The sequence below is a fragment of the Accipiter gentilis genome, chromosome 6 (assembly GCF_929443795.1).
Source record: "Accipiter gentilis chromosome 6, bAccGen1.1, whole genome shotgun sequence".
NCBI lineage: Eukaryota > Metazoa > Chordata > Aves > Accipitriformes > Accipitridae > Astur > Astur gentilis.
Genome location: NC_064885.1, coordinates 44,439,956 through 44,456,114, shown reverse-complemented (window position 1 = coordinate 44,456,114; position 16,159 = coordinate 44,439,956). Strand labels below are relative to the sequence as shown.

The following is a 16,159-nucleotide window of genomic DNA, read 5'->3' as shown; positions in this document are numbered from 1 at the left end:
CTGGAGAACATTAAATGTTAGCAAGCACTGGCCAGGCACGGATATTCAGGGCTCTGTGTGATCTCCTTTCTTTAAGTGAGGAAAATATGTAACAACCTGTTAATCCATCTGTTGGGAAGCCGATGTTTGAATCTATATCATTCATATCTCTGCATCTTTTAAATCAGGAAGGTTGTCAAGCATAGAGTTACATGATTCCTTTATGTAAGTTTTTTGAGCCTACTTTCTGTGCAGTGACAAAAGTAAGGCTTATTTGCACGTTGTGCCCACGTGGACTCTCTCTGTCAGGTTTCCCAGCGTTGGGTGCAGTGGGAGAAAACTGGGAGAAATGTTACCCACGCTTAGGTGGGGGACGGGAACTGTAAGCTTCCTGTGGTGTGGGATGGTCCCGGGGGAGCCGGAGACCTTCCCTCTCCTGGGAGAAGCATCCTCGCCACCCTGTCCTTCCGCCGCCGCTCGGCGCGAAGCAGCCCGAGAGCAGGATCCGTCCAGCTGCGGGAGGGGGTCGAGCCCCACAGCCCCCGGCGGCAGCGGTGCAGGCGCGGGCAGAGCCCCGGCGGCGGTTCCCGCTCCCGGTGCGGGCAGCGGCGCTGCCTGCGGCAGGCAGGTCTCCAGAGGCGTGTGCAGGAGTCGGCTGCGGCGGCTGTGTCGGACAACGTTTTGGGGTGGATTGCTTGCAGGAGGGATGTGGCTCTCCCACGCTTCGCTCTGTATAAATGTGCCGTTAAAGGCACCTAAAGTTTGAGATTTAATTTCCAGTTTGAGTTTTGACGTCTTCAGTGTGTGTTTATGTGCCGGTACAAGGCAGACAGATGTCCATGGGTAGAAATTCTGCAGTCAATGCATGATAGAGAACTGATGGGAAACCCTGGTTTTATCATGGTTTTGTACCATTTACGTGATGGTAGACAGGGAAAAAAAACCAAAAAGCACTGGCAAACAGTTGATTTTCTTTCAGCTTATCTTCAGCTGTGAGAGAAGCATTCAAAATCAGCGTCAGAGGCACAGTAATGAGCGGGTGGTACAAATTAGTCCTGAGAGTTTTCCTCTCTTCCTGTGCTTGGCTGTCACAGACGCTGTTTTGATATTAAGGTATGTCTTTGAGGGGCAATCTTTGAGTGGTGTCTTTGTCATCCTTTAATCGTGTAGCCAAGAACTTTTTTTCATGTACAAATATGTAAAAACTAGCAAGTTTAGTATTTTCTCTTACAGCTTTTCTTGACTTTCATTGACAGAGTAAAATTTTTTATCCCATTATAATGTTTGCATTTTAAATGAAAAGTAGGAGTGATCTTGGCACAGGGTAGTTACGAATTCTCAGCAGAAATAGGTATTTCTGATGAAGAAAAAGCCTGATTCCTGTATTTACTTCTGAGCATGAGCAGGTAAGATGTGTTCAGTGTAGCCTGTGTCACCGAGCCTGTCGGAGAGGGGGGGGATCTGCTCTGCTTGGCACACAGTGCTGGGTGAGCCCCAGGTACCACGGGTAGATAACCACATCCTGGGGATCAGCATCATCGGTAGCCAGCAGAGCACGCCCGCCTGCTGTCAAATAGCGAGTAGCTCCTTAGCCTGCCCTGTCGCCTTCTGTCAATTATCAATATTTAGTTTTAATTGTTTGAACAGTGTTTTACAGATACGCGGTGCCCTGAAGGGATGACTATTAGACGTGCTAATGAAGGTGCTCTCATAAAAGTAATAAAAGACTTATTTATTGGGGTGAGATGGGAGAATGTGTGAGGGTGTTGGCAGAGGGAAACTAGACCTTCCCTCCTGTCCCTTCTGTGTTAAAGTTAGCAAATACAAGGGGAGCTCCCTCATTACATCTTCTGGTTGTGACTGTGTGGCCTTGTTAGGTAAGTGACATCTGCCCCCTCTTTGGTGATTTTTTTTTGGTTGTTTTTTTGTGTTTTTTTTACAATACAGATAATTTTTGGAGATGACATTCTGCAAAATTAAACTCCGTTTAATATTGCTGATTTCTGCACAATGGGGACTTTTTTATATATTGAGGCAGTTGTGGAGTGAGCTTTCTGTCCTGAAATAGTGTTTGTAGAAAGGATTTCCATTTGCCAGGTTTAGCTCTTTCCCTGAAAAATTATGATGCTCTATCAGTGGCAGAGAAAATGGTCCATTTTGAAGCCTTACACCATGATATTGGCATAAATAACCCATTGCACAGTAACTGCAGCATTGCCATTTGTCCAGTGTAATGTTAAGTTGGCTTCTGGGTAGGTAGGTGTGCGGTATCACTAAAGGCTAGGGCAGGTTTATGAGGTGATGCATAGTTTAAAATGTGAGCCGTTACAGGCTTTTTAAAGCAGATTTATGCCACCATCCTTGAGTGCTATCTCAAGGTTTTGAATAGCAGAACAATGTCTCCTTGCAAAGGGATGACTGGGAACTCCACCAGGCATGGGGGAGAGAGGCCGAAATGTGTAAGCATGACAACTTTTCTGTGCAAATGTGTGTGTTTGATGTCTCTTGGCAGCCTGTGGTGCAGGCTTGTTCTTCCCAGGGGCACCACGCCTTTGCAAGAGATTGCAGGTCCAGCTGAATAATTTAGCTCTCCAAAGAATAAACAGACCAAACCCAGCTTCTTGCTCCTGCAGTGCAATGGAGGGAGTCACGAGTAAGTCAGGAGGAGCTGCAGCTGGGGACGGGGTCGCTGTTGAAAGGGAACCTTGTTTAGCTCTGGGTTACCCATAACTTTCACTGCAAGAATTTTGGGGAAGCTCCTCCAGGTGGCAGGTCGACACGGCAAGAGCTGGCACTTCGTGGGACCACAAGACTTCTGGGTGCCTGAGGAGCTGGCTAGGTTTATCTGAGGCGTGATGTGCTGGGAAAGGTGTGAAAGAATTAACTTACCCAGTGCAGAAAAAAAATTGGCCCCATACCTTTCCATCCCAGTTCATATAGCAAAGTAAAGAGCAAGGCTGGGGAAATAGAGCAGAAGCTTGGTTTAATAATGGTGTTATCTGAGACTTGTCACACACGGGGTGGCAGATTGCAGTAGGATCGGGGGTCACAGAAACATTTTCTGATTAGTGAAGCTACTGGAGAAAGATTTTTTTCAAAGTGAACAAAAAGCTAGAAATGTAGTGTCACTTTTGAAAAAGTGTGTTGGTTGGCATCCTTTCCCCTGGGTATGTAGATTTTTGTCATTCTAATATCAGTAATCTAGTGGGGTGAGGAAACAATTTTACAATAGAAATAATTTTTTCAAAGCTCGCAAAGTAATTAAAAAGTTACACAGATATATATTGTGGAAGTGTTTTCATCTCTGTATGCCAGCGTGCTTTCACAGCCACAATTATTTAGATTTACGTAGGCAAATACCAAGCCATGCCATGTAAGGAACTAAATGTTTTTGCCATAAATGACAAAAAATCTTCCACAAAGCAACAGATTCCCTTCCCCAACAGGCTATTTCCCTTGCTTGGAGGGAAGAGCCTGCAAAGTCTCAGTTTGACAAGAGTCAGGGAGCTCTGAAAGAACCATATAAATAATCTTTTATGTATTTTCTGTAAGAAACACAACCAAAATGCAGCCTTCTCCTGTAGTCCCTAAGGGCTGGTTTGGGCTGAGGATCTCCCCCCAGCCGCTGCAGTCAGATGAACATCCAGGCTCCCCTGGGTGTTGGGTGCTGGCTGCTTTCTGGGTTTGGGGTGGGACTGCTCTTCGGGCAAGCGGGAAATAAATGGAGGTAAATAAAGGTGTGTTTAAACACATAAATGGAGGTAAATACGCTCTATAAAGGTGTGTTTAAACACAGCAGAGTTGCCTGGTCCCGTAGTTGAAATACAATCCTGTGTGATGGTAGAATGCTGTTACCTGTAGACCAGTGGTCTCGGACCAAGAGAAGTTACCCGCAGCCTTGGAGAAGGTTCAAAGACCGTATGTTTAAAAATCTTTCACCCTGAGAGATTATCTGTTAGGACTAGAATGAAACACAGTGGCAGAAAGGTGAAGCACATGTTACTTCTGTTTTCTGTCCCTGTATCTTCTTGGTTAAGTAAAATGAAAGTATTCATCTTGCAGAGCCACTGCCTGAAAGCTTTGTGTGGGTACTTTATGCACTGGTGTGTTTTCCTTGTACAATGATAAAATCAATCAAAAAACCCCCCAACAAACCCCAAAAAGCTGCACTGAAAAATACAGTTAAAAAAGAGTTTATATTTATACATAGAAGGTTGGTGGCTTTCAGCTATTACTTTTGTACAGAGGGAAATGTTTTATCATCATGCCAAAAGCATGAGAAAACCAACAAACCATTCTTTCTGGATTTAAATATACCCCCGAGTTTCTAGACAGCTGTACATGTGTGTTTTCAAAAGGCTTCTTGAGTCTTCTTACCTCCTTCTGCAACAACAGCAAGGGAGTTACTAGTATCTCAGTCAGTTGGGTATGAACATTTTTTGGTGTACACCATGTTATTTCAGAAGAGTCCTGAGGAATATGGTACAGTGTAACTGTGCTATTTAGTTTATAGAAGGATCCTCTTTAAACACTTGCTTATGTTAAGCATCACATTTTATAGAAACATTCTGACATTTGGTACCCAAGGGTGACAAATAGTCATGTTTAATTCTTAATTCTGTAGAAATTTTCCCTTAAGAAAGCCTATATATATATATTTGTGTATAAATTTTATCAAGGGGTTTTCAGGCTCTGCAGATCTTTGAGGATTTGATGTGTATTTTTTCTTTTTTTTTCTTCTTCTGTTTTTCCTCCCAGTTGTTGGAATAGAGTCCTTCCTTAAGCTGCACATTGTCTTCAACACTTTGTGACCTAGTAAATACACGAGAGCTTCCCCTCAGGGTCTCAGTCCTCTTTTATGGGCTGGTGGAGGCCAAGTCAGAGAGACTTGCGCTGAACTTCATCATATTGGTTCTGAGGGGTCTGCTCCAGCCGAGGTGGAGCGATCCGTTGTTCCCAGGCCCTTCAGGCTGGTTTGCTGATCATCATGTATGTCGTGCCTGGCTTTGTGAGAAACAACAGCATATCAGTTTGATTATTGGTCTGTTGGATAATCTGTTCAGAGAACCATGCCTGGAGCTCCAGAATGTGTTGTTCCAGTTATTCCTCTCTCTTTTTTTGAGATCCAGATAGGTTGTATCACACCATAATGCAATCATAGCATCAGCTGAAATAGCAGGTAGTAAATATATTGGCAGCATGCAATAATGTTTTTATACAGAGAAACACTACTTGGTATTTTTTGCTGAAACCTTGTTTCTGTTTTATTGCTGGTTCTCATCTCTTCAGTTTTCTTTGAGACATTTGCGTTCTTGAATAAATTTCTGAAATGTGAATTATTTCTCAGACCTGAACCTACACTATGTTTATACTTCCCTGAAGTGTATTTGATCTTCTGGATTTAGAAATTTCAACCTCATTTGAAGTTTTCAGCTTGAGATGCAGTTTTTGATACAGCTTTTCTTTAAAGGGGAGGCAGAGGAAAAAATAAATAATGGGATCAAGGCACACATTTGCAGCAGACAGTACAAGAGTAAACTCCTTTGCATAGAACAGAGTTCTTTCTGACTGGCAGTTGAATTGTGAGCTAGTTTGACTCACAGTATATGGTATTCTGCAGAGGTGATAGGGTACAAAGCAAATGACAAATACGAACATAATACTGAATATATTACGGCTGGTTTTTCTCTTGGTCACATCTGAGTTCCTTCTGAATTTTTTATAAGAGCTATATATTTTTTTTGATATAGAAGTGTAAAAAATTATTAGCAGAAGAAAAACAACCCAGAAAATCCCTGTGCAAATGTAACTTGACGCCTTGTGCCACTGTCTGCCAAGCTCACTTTTAAGACCTATACATTTTCTGGAATAATTTTCTTTAGTGATTTCATTAGTTAAAATCATATTTGGAAGTGATATAAGCATTAACAATAACCATACGATTATAGAGACCACCTTACTGTAGTTAACTGTGTGAACAAAGGAGGTGAATAAGGGCTTTACAATTTTGTAGTATCTGTCAAAACCTATGAGGCCAAAAAATATTATCCCGATATACATGTTCATATAAAAAACAACAGCAGAATATCTGCACACAAATGTGTTGAGCTGTGGAGGTGCAATTTCTGAATCGGCCAGAATTTTGAAAGGAAATGTCAAGCTCATTAGGAGGTCAGCAACAACGATGTTTTTGAGATAGACAATAAAACTCTTTTTGCTAGAAACATACAGAAAAATCCATGCTGCCACACTGTTCAGCGAGAATCCTACTATGAAAATTAAACAGTAGACCAGGGGAATGACTGTCTTAGTTACTACTGTGCTGTGACTGCAGTTGTTTGCTGAGGAGTTTGTGCTGGAGTTGAACATCTTACAATATCTTTGTTCCTAGAAGCAGAGAAAGATTATCTCAGTAAGACAAAAAGGTGCTATGCTTTCCATTAATTAGTATAAGTTTTCTACTCCAAAATAAACTTGGCATACATCTCAGAAATGACCACATTTCCACACTGTATAATTTCTAGCAGGGATGCATAGTTAGTATTTTCCAAGTGGTGCTGTCTCACTTTTTGATGATGTTCGAGGGCATATTGCTGTTTCGAACAGAGAATCCATTTGCTTCTCTGTTTAACTTTAATCCATTGTCTTCAAGCCCTGTGCTGCCCCTTTTCTGTGGGTATAAGCCTATGTGCTGTGAACTAGGAGGGGGACTGAGCCACTGTGATTTTGTGACTGTAAATACATCTCATTAACCCTTAAGGACCAGGATGTATTTTTAGCACTGGTTTACCAGGAAGCATGTGAGGGATGTCAATATTCCTTGTACGAGTGTTCTGTTTTGTTTACAGGCATAAAAGACTCTCTTCTGTTAGTCAAGCATGGAAATATCTAGTGTATGCCAATGTTTTCTAATGTTCACTTGAAAGAAACCCATATGTGCAGCTAGCACAGTTTGCTTTAAACTTTTCCTTTTAGTAGCGTGACGCACAGGAGTGTGTCTGTGTGTTAGCATAACACAGAACTAGAGCTGTCCTCTCAAGACATTCAGATCTAAATTTTAGAGGATCTCCAAGAAGAAATCACATCTGCTGTCTGCTTTTCTTTCACAGAGTGGTTATGGGGGTGGCTTACCCTCTGTAGGGAGGGCAGAACAGATATAGATATAACGCTGCTGTATTTGGCAAATGAAAACCTAGGCAACTGGAAAACACATGATGTGGAGCTGGGAAAAAACCCCCACCCTGTCTTTTAGAAAACAAAGAATTTCCTTATTGCCACAAGTCAGAGTTAGTAGCTGATGCCTCCGTGTAGCAGATTGGAACCCTAGTGCAACCTTGCAATAACTAGAAATGGAAATTTTCTTTCAAATAGGTAAAATTGTTTCCTTTGGTATGTTGTTTTCTGAATCTCTCTTGCAGACGCTGTAAAGGCTGATGAGCTTAGGTGCTGTTCTGAAACTTGCATGGATAAGCGAAGCAAGGAGCAGGTGTTATGCCCGTTCACACCCAAAGCCTGCAGTTAATCTCTTTTTGGTAGTTCTCCCATATGAGGACCTGCCATCCTATCCTTATGTGTAAGCTCTAGTCATCAAGGCATTTGGTTTCGTTTGGTTGGGTTTTTAAAGGAAAAAGATCGTGTGGAGAGCAGGTATTATAATATAACCACCGTGTGAATATGTGCGTTAATAATGTAATAATGGGCAAGGTTGGGGGCGATAGCTGCTAAAACTAGAAGATCTCCTGGAAAGGCACCAATACTGAATGGCATTTTTATTTCAGATGGTAACACACTGTATTTAAAAACTGTTCTCTTCCCATTGCTGTCTGCTGTGTACATGTTCTCTTCCTCCTGTCAGGCTGCCTAAGCAGGACCCTCTCTGCATATGATGTATTTAGAACTTGTTCCTGCTCTGTAGGGTTTCCTAAAGCAAAGTACCTGGAGGTGGGTCTTTCTATGCTTGGACTTAGTAATAGATACTAAACATCTTAGGAAGTTCATGAAGTATTTCTTGTGCTGAGGCATCACGCAACAAAGGATTATTTCAGAAGTGTGTAATTAGAGATGTAGACATTAAAACTTTGTAAAGTATATTGTGTCTGCAGCATGGAAGACACCCTAGACAAATTTTACATTTGATACCAGCAGATTTATCAACTGTCTGTGGTTGAGAAGGAGGCCAAAGTCCAAGCTAGACTCTCTAAATCTTTCAATATCAATGGCATGTCCTTACCTTTCTTGATTTGACTGCTGTGGTGCTCTTTGTTAAGGGTCTAGAGTGCCTTCCATTCTCAGGCACAGGGCCTCTTCTCTTGCTGGGAGACCTATGTGAGAGAAAGAAAATACAGTTGTTAGAGTTGTGTGTCATAACATAGGACAGTGTAATTCTGCGGCGCTGAGGGCTTCCCACAGTGCGAGGCCTGTTTAGACCATCTAATGATCAGTACTGCAGACAAGTCTTCAGATCTTTCAGGACGACTTCAAAATTGGTTAGGGACAGAGTCACAGAGCAGTCATGTTCATCCTAAAGCCCATCACTGCATGGGTAAGGCTAGAGGCTTTGGTGTCCCCCCCCCTGCTGTGCATCACGTCATTTGTGTTCGCGATCAACCTTATCTGCTCTTTTTGTCACCTAGTCATCCGCTCAGCTCCTTCTGAAAGGCCTTGTCCCTACTGCTCTGAATAATTCAGCGCTGATAGCGAACACTGTCCCCTCACTAGCCTGGTCCCTCCATCAGTCCTGCGTCCCAGTGTGGATCCTGTAGGAGTTACGGCGATGTGGTACCACAAGGTCTCACTCCTGTGCTCTGGTAAAGAATCAGTCTAGCAGAGTGGCCTTCGTGCAGCTGCTTGGCGCTTCTGGATCCTCATAACTGCAGACACCATGACGGCTGCACTCCTCTGCTGTTCGTGGATGGCAGAGATGGGTTGTGTGTGGTTGGCAGAAGGCATGCTTCCACTTCAGAGGAGCTGTCCTTGCATGCTTGCTCTCATTGCATTCTTGTTCAAGCTGCCCTTCAACCTTCATAATGAGAACATCCTCTTCTCTCGAGAACCTGAGAACTTGCGGTGGCTCCACCAAGTGATGTGCAGCTTGAAATGAGCATAGATATTCACTCCTCATTCCATGTTGGGGATCATCTGGAAACTCTGCATACTCCTCATTTGATGTGGTGGGTCAATTTAGAGTCTTTTTGTCCAAATGCTACTTGAGGTGATGACTAAGCTTAAGGATTCTCGCCCTCCCTCCCCGAATTCTTACAACGTCGTTTTTTTTTGCTGCTGTGTAACCACTGCTATTTGCTGGTGTGTGTTGGAGGGTATGTATTAGCACCCAGCAATCTGTGATTTGTATGTGAGAATAGCCTTTCATACCTGAGCAGCATTTCATGTTCAAATGCTTGGTCCAGCATAAAGTATTTTCATTCTATGTAAATAATATCAACTAATTGTGCGAAACCTGCAAACTTGATTCACCAAATTAACAAGAGTGATTTGATAAAATATAGGAAAGTTTTGAACTCTTCTCAGTTGTAAATCATGTTCTCTTGGTAAAATACACTAAAGGAAAGTTGCATAAACCGTTAAAATTGCTTAGTTCCTTCTGTATTTAAACTCTTACGCTATCATTTGTAACCCCTCCAATACCATTAATGCACTTTTTCTTGAATTCTGTAACTTGGCTGTCGAATTTCAAAGTTCATGGCTGCTTTACTGAACATAAGAATAATATTTACAAGTTGGTGGATTTTTGGTTTTGTTTTTTTTATTTATTTTTACCCTGAACACAATGAGGGTTCTGTAGTGCTGAGTGCACATTTTAGCTTTTTATGGAAATTAATGCAGCTGCTTGATAAATAAATATGCAACGCGGTTACTGGGTCAGGAATTGTTGACAGTGGTCACTGTCCCCAGAAATACTTTTTGAACTGCAAATGGAGTTTATCAGGGAAGAAGGTCATGCCAAATGTTATCTCTGATATTATGAGAAATCTAGAGAAAGAGGAAGTGCAATGCACAAAACACAGCAGTTGCGAATTGTGCCGAGTTGTGCTAAAAGAAGAATCTTTTTTCAAGATTTTCTGTCTAATGCAGTAGGAATACCGGTAGTGGTCTGAACTTGCAGTCCCGGCCATGCTGGTGTAATCCCGTTGGAAGACAGCCCCCAGTTTGGACGTTCGTCCTGCCCTGCTCTGAGCGGCGTGCACGGGCGGCTGCTGGTGGGAAGCCATCAGGGCGGGCTGCTGGGGGTCTCAGGGGGGTCTTCAAAGGGCGGACAGGCTCACTTGTTGGCTAGGAGCCGGACCAGCGGAGGGACATAAAAGCAGGGCTTGCTAGCTGTGATTGGCAGGTGGTGGGATCCAGTCTCTCCGTTCTCCGCGTTGGGCTCTGAAGGCGCTCAGCTGGGCGTTCTGGGGGGCGAGAGCTGGCGGGGGCAGGCAGGGGCTGTCCAAGGAAAAGCCCTCTTCTCCGGTCGCCTGGGCGTTTCACAGCCGGCGCGTCCTCAGGTCCGCGTCTCCGCAAAGGTGCCCGCCCTGGCAGGTGGTGGGGTAGGTGCCGGGGTGGAGACGTTTCAGGGTCGATGGTTCTAACTGCTGGTCTCCTTCGGAAGGCGTTTTTTTGCAGTGACTGTGGAGGTATGTTGGTACGTTTGACTTCTTGCAAGTTTGCCAAGAGACTAAGATTTCGTTATTTTTCTGTTCTTATTATAACGCTTGTCATAAGGCAATGTCTGGATTTTAATACTTAAGAGAATACAAGTATGCAAAACGCACTGTGTACTATTTCAGCCCTTTAAAACAGCGTATTGGGTGGTAGTTGTTCTTGTTTGTCATAGATGCATAGAACGTAGCGGAGGAAAATGGGATGACTAGTCAAATTAGGATGACGGAAAAGATAAAATGGCATTCCTGTTGCAGGAAGTAGTAAGCGAGTAACTGCGAGATAGCACTGTGCGTGGTGGTGCTCAGTGCACGCTTCCTCTGGCGCGGCTCGGAGAAAAGGGCGATTGGTGAGTGCGGCAGTGACTTCTAGAGGGTGTCGGTTCCTGACTGCTGTGCCTTCCAGCTCTTGCTTTCGAGACCACTCACGCCTGGTGTGAGAAGACCGAGGACTGCGTGGGCCATGTTTCTACTCGGGCTGCTCATCGGGGTGCTGGTGAGAGGAGCATCCCCTGTGAAAGTGGCTGAGAAAGGCTGTGTGTCCCGTGGAGGTCACCGCTGCTGTGGCCCCACGAGTAGCCGTGGCTCCCGCCGACCCAGGTCGAGCTGCGGGTATGTCCTGCCTGCAGCTACGGTTAGTAAGGGGAAGAACAGAAGCGTAAACAACTCTTTCCGTCTTAACAGTACTTCTCACTTTTGATCTGAAAAGGCAAAATTCAGGATATTCTAGTGAGGAGGTAGCAACTGGTGATGGAGGAAGGTGTTTTTTCACGCTGTGATATTTTATTTACAAACTCTCGGCTTCCTGAACGTGGGATGAATCAAACAGAAAGTTGGACTCGGACCTCTTCCGACTCGGAGTGCCGTCCCTTGGGGCTTTCTTAAGATGGCGTGCCGGTCCTGATGGTGCTGTCGGGCCTCGTGGGCTGTCTGCCTTGCGTACCGTCTTTTTCCTCCTGTGTGCGTCTCATCCCCAAGCCCTGCGCAGTCGCCCCTTCTGCCAGCGTCCCCGCTTATCATCGCTAACGCCCGTGCAGGGACTGCGGCCCTTCGAATGACCTGGCAGGCAGGGACCCCACGTCGCCCACCGGGGCGGCAGCGCCCTGAGCACCATCGCGTCTGTCTGCAGCCCTTTGCGCTGAGCAGCAGCAGGTCCCAGCTTGGATCGTCTTCTCTTCCTCACCTCTTAACTGAAGGGAGCAGCTGACTTGCTCAGTTTGGAAGAAATTGGCTATGCCATCTAACCTTTAAAATGTTATTTTAACAAAAAACCTGGAATAAAGCCATGGCATCTTTTGTGACCTCTCTTTGTTGGGACTATACTTGTCCCTGGCTGCCTGTGTTGTTTTGGTTGGTTGTATAATTCTTGGGGGGTGAGTGTGTGTGAGGATTTGAGCTTCTTTGTATAATGCAGCCAATATTCCTAAGTCCTTATGAACTAATGATTGCATCTGTGTTTCTCATTCCTTGTATTTCCAAAAACAATTCCCAAGCTTGTGAGTTCAGTGCATTACAAACATTTCCTGCCAGCGACTGGGCTGAGAGGAGTCCCGTTAACACCTTTCAGAAGTACACAGTATTGCAGGAGAAAGTCTTGACTTTTTTACGATAGTGAATGAATTCTCATTTCCGTTTGGATATAAAACATCTGCTTCTAACACTGATGCAGATCTGAGTACTGAGCTTTTGTTCTGCCTGCTCCCCTCCTTCCTTCCTCTCCTCCCCATCTGCTCACCCTTTAAAAAAACAGAAAAAAAGTGTTGCAAGCCGATGTTTTCAGGCAACCCAGAGATGAGGAAAATAAACAATTTTGTCCCCAGGTTCGATCAAAGCGAGGTACCGTACTGCACCACCCTGTCCGGAGGCAGGGCTGTGAGCGAATTAGGGGAGCGAGGGGCCGTGGGTGGGGGGGTGCGGAGCCCGGTCAGCCCCACGCCGTCCAGCGGGACCTGCCGGAGGGTGGTCCGGCTCGCTTCGGCCGAGTTCACGAACAACGCTTAAGTAAAAGACTGGCTGCTGTTAACCTGGCAGGAGAAAGTGTGCCATGTAAAATGACACCAGACAGTGTTTAGCACTGACAGCACTTTATAACAGATTTTGCTGACCAAAGTTATTAGATCAATTGGATCATACGTGGTGTTTTCTTGGCACGTACGATTCATTTCTGGTGTTCTGAAGGACAAAGTGAGAGAGGAGAGCCAACAGGTGTAAAGAGTAGCTGTAGATAAGATTGTTTATCTCTTGTTAAAATAGCAGGCTCTTTGAAGGGCAGTGCAAGCTCGTTTGGTTGCAGCGTGAGGACACCTCAAGGGTAGAATTTTGTTTCTGTCTCGCAAAACCCACCGGTAATTGTTTCATTTCTTCTTATTGTCCAGGAGTCCCTAGGCTACTTTTGAAATCTGAAATTTAACAGGCTAATGTTCCTGATAAGTTAAATTTTTCATTCTGTTTTTATTTCTGATTTTTAGGCAAGGGTCTAAATTATTCTAAACCCACAACCTTTTAGCATTAAAAGATTAGAGCCTGTGAAGTAGCTGTGCAAACCCTGATATTCACACTGAAACTTAGGCAGTGCTTTGAGCCATTTGCATGTAGGATCATTTTCAGATCTAACCCAAATATTCCATTTTTTTAATTAAGCCTTAGAACCACCCCCCACCGAGATCCATCCTATCTCCAATCAGTTATAGTATCTGAATTAGGGAGTGGTGGATGTAAGAGGAAAAGTTAGGACCAGGGTATTAGGAATGGTCAGTTTATGATATGGTATTAGAGGATTAAACAGACCAGCTTTTAGAAGCAACTGTCCTATCAAATTTGGAATTATTCTATTAAGAGTATGTCAATAAAACATTTCCATGATTAGTCATTTCCTAATGTCCTAAAACTGGGTATTTAAAAGAAGTAACATGTGGTTCAAATAAAGAAATTGTTCCATTTAATATTCTATTTTAATAGTAACACTTGTCATTTAAATATTTGATTTTTAATTCTATTTTCTGATGTTTTAAACTATGAGTTTTATATAGTCATGTTTCCTTAGTCATAAATTAAAACAAAAGTAGTTGCTTAAGAAAAATATCTTTTGCTAAGATACACAATACAGAGCAATCCTTACCTGTAGATCAGCAGTCTTTGGTGATGTAGCTTGAGGCTGTTCCATGTCTCAGCCTAATAGGTGTGAGAGTTTGTCTGCCTTAGTTTTCTATATTTATTTATAGTTATGACTGCTCACTTGTGTTCTAAATATTTTGTGGTTTGCATAGTGCATGGATGATTTCCTGTTCACCTTATTTGTCAATTAAAAAAAAAATAAAAAAATACAGTGGTAGTTCTTTAAAAATTGGAAAGTTTGAGAGCATCGGTAATGTGGGAAAAGTGTAATGAAAAGACAGAGTCTGTCACCTGGAAAGAAGTATAAAATTGCATGCGTGGTCCCTAAAACAGATTTACAGAATAAGCCCTTTACAACTGCCTTATAATGTAAAACACCATAAAAACCGTGTAAGCTGCAGCAGGTTCTGTTACTTACTGGCTGGAGTGCCGTCTTCTGTCTGCTGTGCTTCGCCCATTGGCTGCTGCTTCGCAGGTGGATGGGCTTTAGTTCTTCAAGCAAATGCTTTGCAATATTATCTTCATTATCTGCTTCGGTAGTGGTAGCGGTTCAGGGTGTACTGTATCTTTGCAAGCAGAAGGTTGAAGAGCTGGTGAGTCGTGCCTTGCTGCTTGGCCAAATGTGGTCGAGATCTCAAGTGCTGCAGATGGCCAGTGCTATTTTTGTGTACTTACACATACTTCCATGAAGATAGCATTGAAATGATTTCAAGAAAGACACATTTGTGCAGTTGGCAAAGCAGTAAGCGATCTTAAGTTAAGGGCTGGTGTTTTCTTTTCTTAAACTGTTCCCAGGCCTGGCTGTGACCTTTTCTGTAAAGCTTACTACTCTGATAGCTTCTGCTTTTGTTAATGGGAGTGTTCTGAACTGGAGTGCACAGGCTTACGTTCAGGGTGTGCTCAAAGGCAGAGAGATGTATTCTTGGCATGAGTGATGAATCTTTGGTGTATGGCTTTTTTCTTTTTCTTCTTTTTTTTCTTTTTCTTTTCTTTTAACCTTAATCACCTGTCTGTCTTCCTCCCTTCCTGCTCTTCCCATATGTTTACTGGGAGGCTTTGGAATCAAGCACAAAATTAGTGGAAATGGATGGTAATGGAAAAGCTAATATCTTTTTCTATGAATGTGGGAAAGTAGTATATTCTGAGAGAGATCTGAGGTTTGGGGAGAGAAATTGAAGTTTATATGTTTATTTAAAAAGAAGTGAAATATGCAAGTTGTGTACAATAGTGTTAGTAAACATTTAGTACATGACTTGAGCTCTGCTTTATGTTGCGTAACCCAAACCCTCTGTTAAATACACAATTTCTTTGTGGACTTTCCTCTATGAGTGTTTATCAGTTTACAAGAAGGGGCCCAAAGGCATGGACAAATGTATGTACCTTCTGCTAACGCATTGCTGCCATGTACACATCCTTTACTCCGAGCCAGTTCATATTAACCTGAACCTGTAGTCCCTTCCTTCCCCCAAATGTCACTGAATCTTTCTCTGTAAAATAAAGGGGTACCTTCAGAGACAAAATTGTCTTTACGTTATTGTGAGTACTCTTGCCCCTCTCTTATTTCTGAGGCTCCCAGATCAAAGCCATAATGGTCAATTATTCATTGCTTTTAGGTGATGGGTTTAGATGTTTGTTTCATTGACAGTTTTTATACCTGCATTATATTCCGTTTTGGCAGCAGTGTGAGCATTCAGCCTTTCTGGGAATCTGAGTTCTTCGGGTCTGGTAGGCAGGTGCTGTGATGTAAAAAATTGGTTTCGTTACTTTCTTGGGCATGCTCTGGTCCCCTCTCAGCTGCCTGGCACGGGGCTCCTTCCTCCTCGGGCAGTCTCCTCGAGCCGTGGCAGCTCCTGCGGGGATCCTGCCGATAACAGCCTGCTTCCCTGGCACTGCTGCTGTGGGCCCTGTTGCACCGTCTTCCCTGTGGGCTGGCAGGCTGTAGCTTTAGGATTCATGTCCCATGGACTTTGTGTGTCACACCTCATACCGTCAGGCTTCAGTTTCAGGCAAATTGAGGGAAATCCGTCTGCCCTAAAGAGTCATAGCTCTTTGTGTGCCTCAGGAGAAGAGAGAGTTAAACTTGTGACTTCAGAAGAAGTGGTGAGTGCCAGAGGTTGCAGGTTTTAACCCTCCTCATGATGGATGTGTACTCAGTGTCGTGGGAAGGCTTGGAGGAGCACTTGCATGTCGCTTTACTGTCTTCCCGCTGCCATACGCCCATCTCGAGAGCATAACCCTTGCAGCACACCCGCCCAGTGCGACTGCCCCGCTTCATTCCCAGTGCCAGCTCTGTGTGTGTGTGTGCATGTCCCGCGTCCCCATGTGCCTGCGCCCCACTTGGGCTTTTTCCCTCGCTCCTGGGGGAGGCTCGATGGAGACCATCCTGCTCTGCTCCGGTGCCCAGCACT

General features: G+C 43.9%; 2 protein-coding genes across 9 annotated transcripts in view; one reads left to right on the top strand and one right to left on the bottom strand.

Annotated features, from left to right (window-relative positions):
- MED12L (mediator complex subunit 12L) overlaps positions 1–16,159 on the top strand; it is a 152,036-nt gene that overhangs the window by 44,879 nt on the left and 90,998 nt on the right. The gene's annotated exons all lie outside the window — the stretch shown is intronic.
- Positions 5,335–14,205, bottom strand: P2RY14 (purinergic receptor P2Y14). Of its 2 annotated transcripts, none has more exons than XM_049803773.1 (3): positions 14,170–14,205; positions 8,210–8,300; positions 5,335–6,366 (listed from the first exon to the last, which is right to left on the bottom strand). In XM_049803773.1, exon 3 carries the CDS (start codon positions 6,346–6,348, stop codon positions 5,335–5,337), a length of 1,014 nt encoding a protein of 337 aa, XP_049659730.1. In that variant the 5' UTR covers positions 6,349–6,366; positions 8,210–8,300; positions 14,170–14,205. The 2 variants fall into 2 exon arrangements, with proteins under 2 accessions (XP_049659730.1, XP_049659729.1); XM_049803772.1 differs by lacking the exon at positions 14,170–14,205 and adding an exon at positions 13,756–13,922.

Bases quoted from the DNA above. Each gene is read 5' to 3' on its own strand.
- P2RY14 (XM_049803773.1), bottom strand. From the start codon at position 6,348: ATGTTCAACTCCAGCACAAACTCCTCAGCAAACAACTGCAGTCACAGC.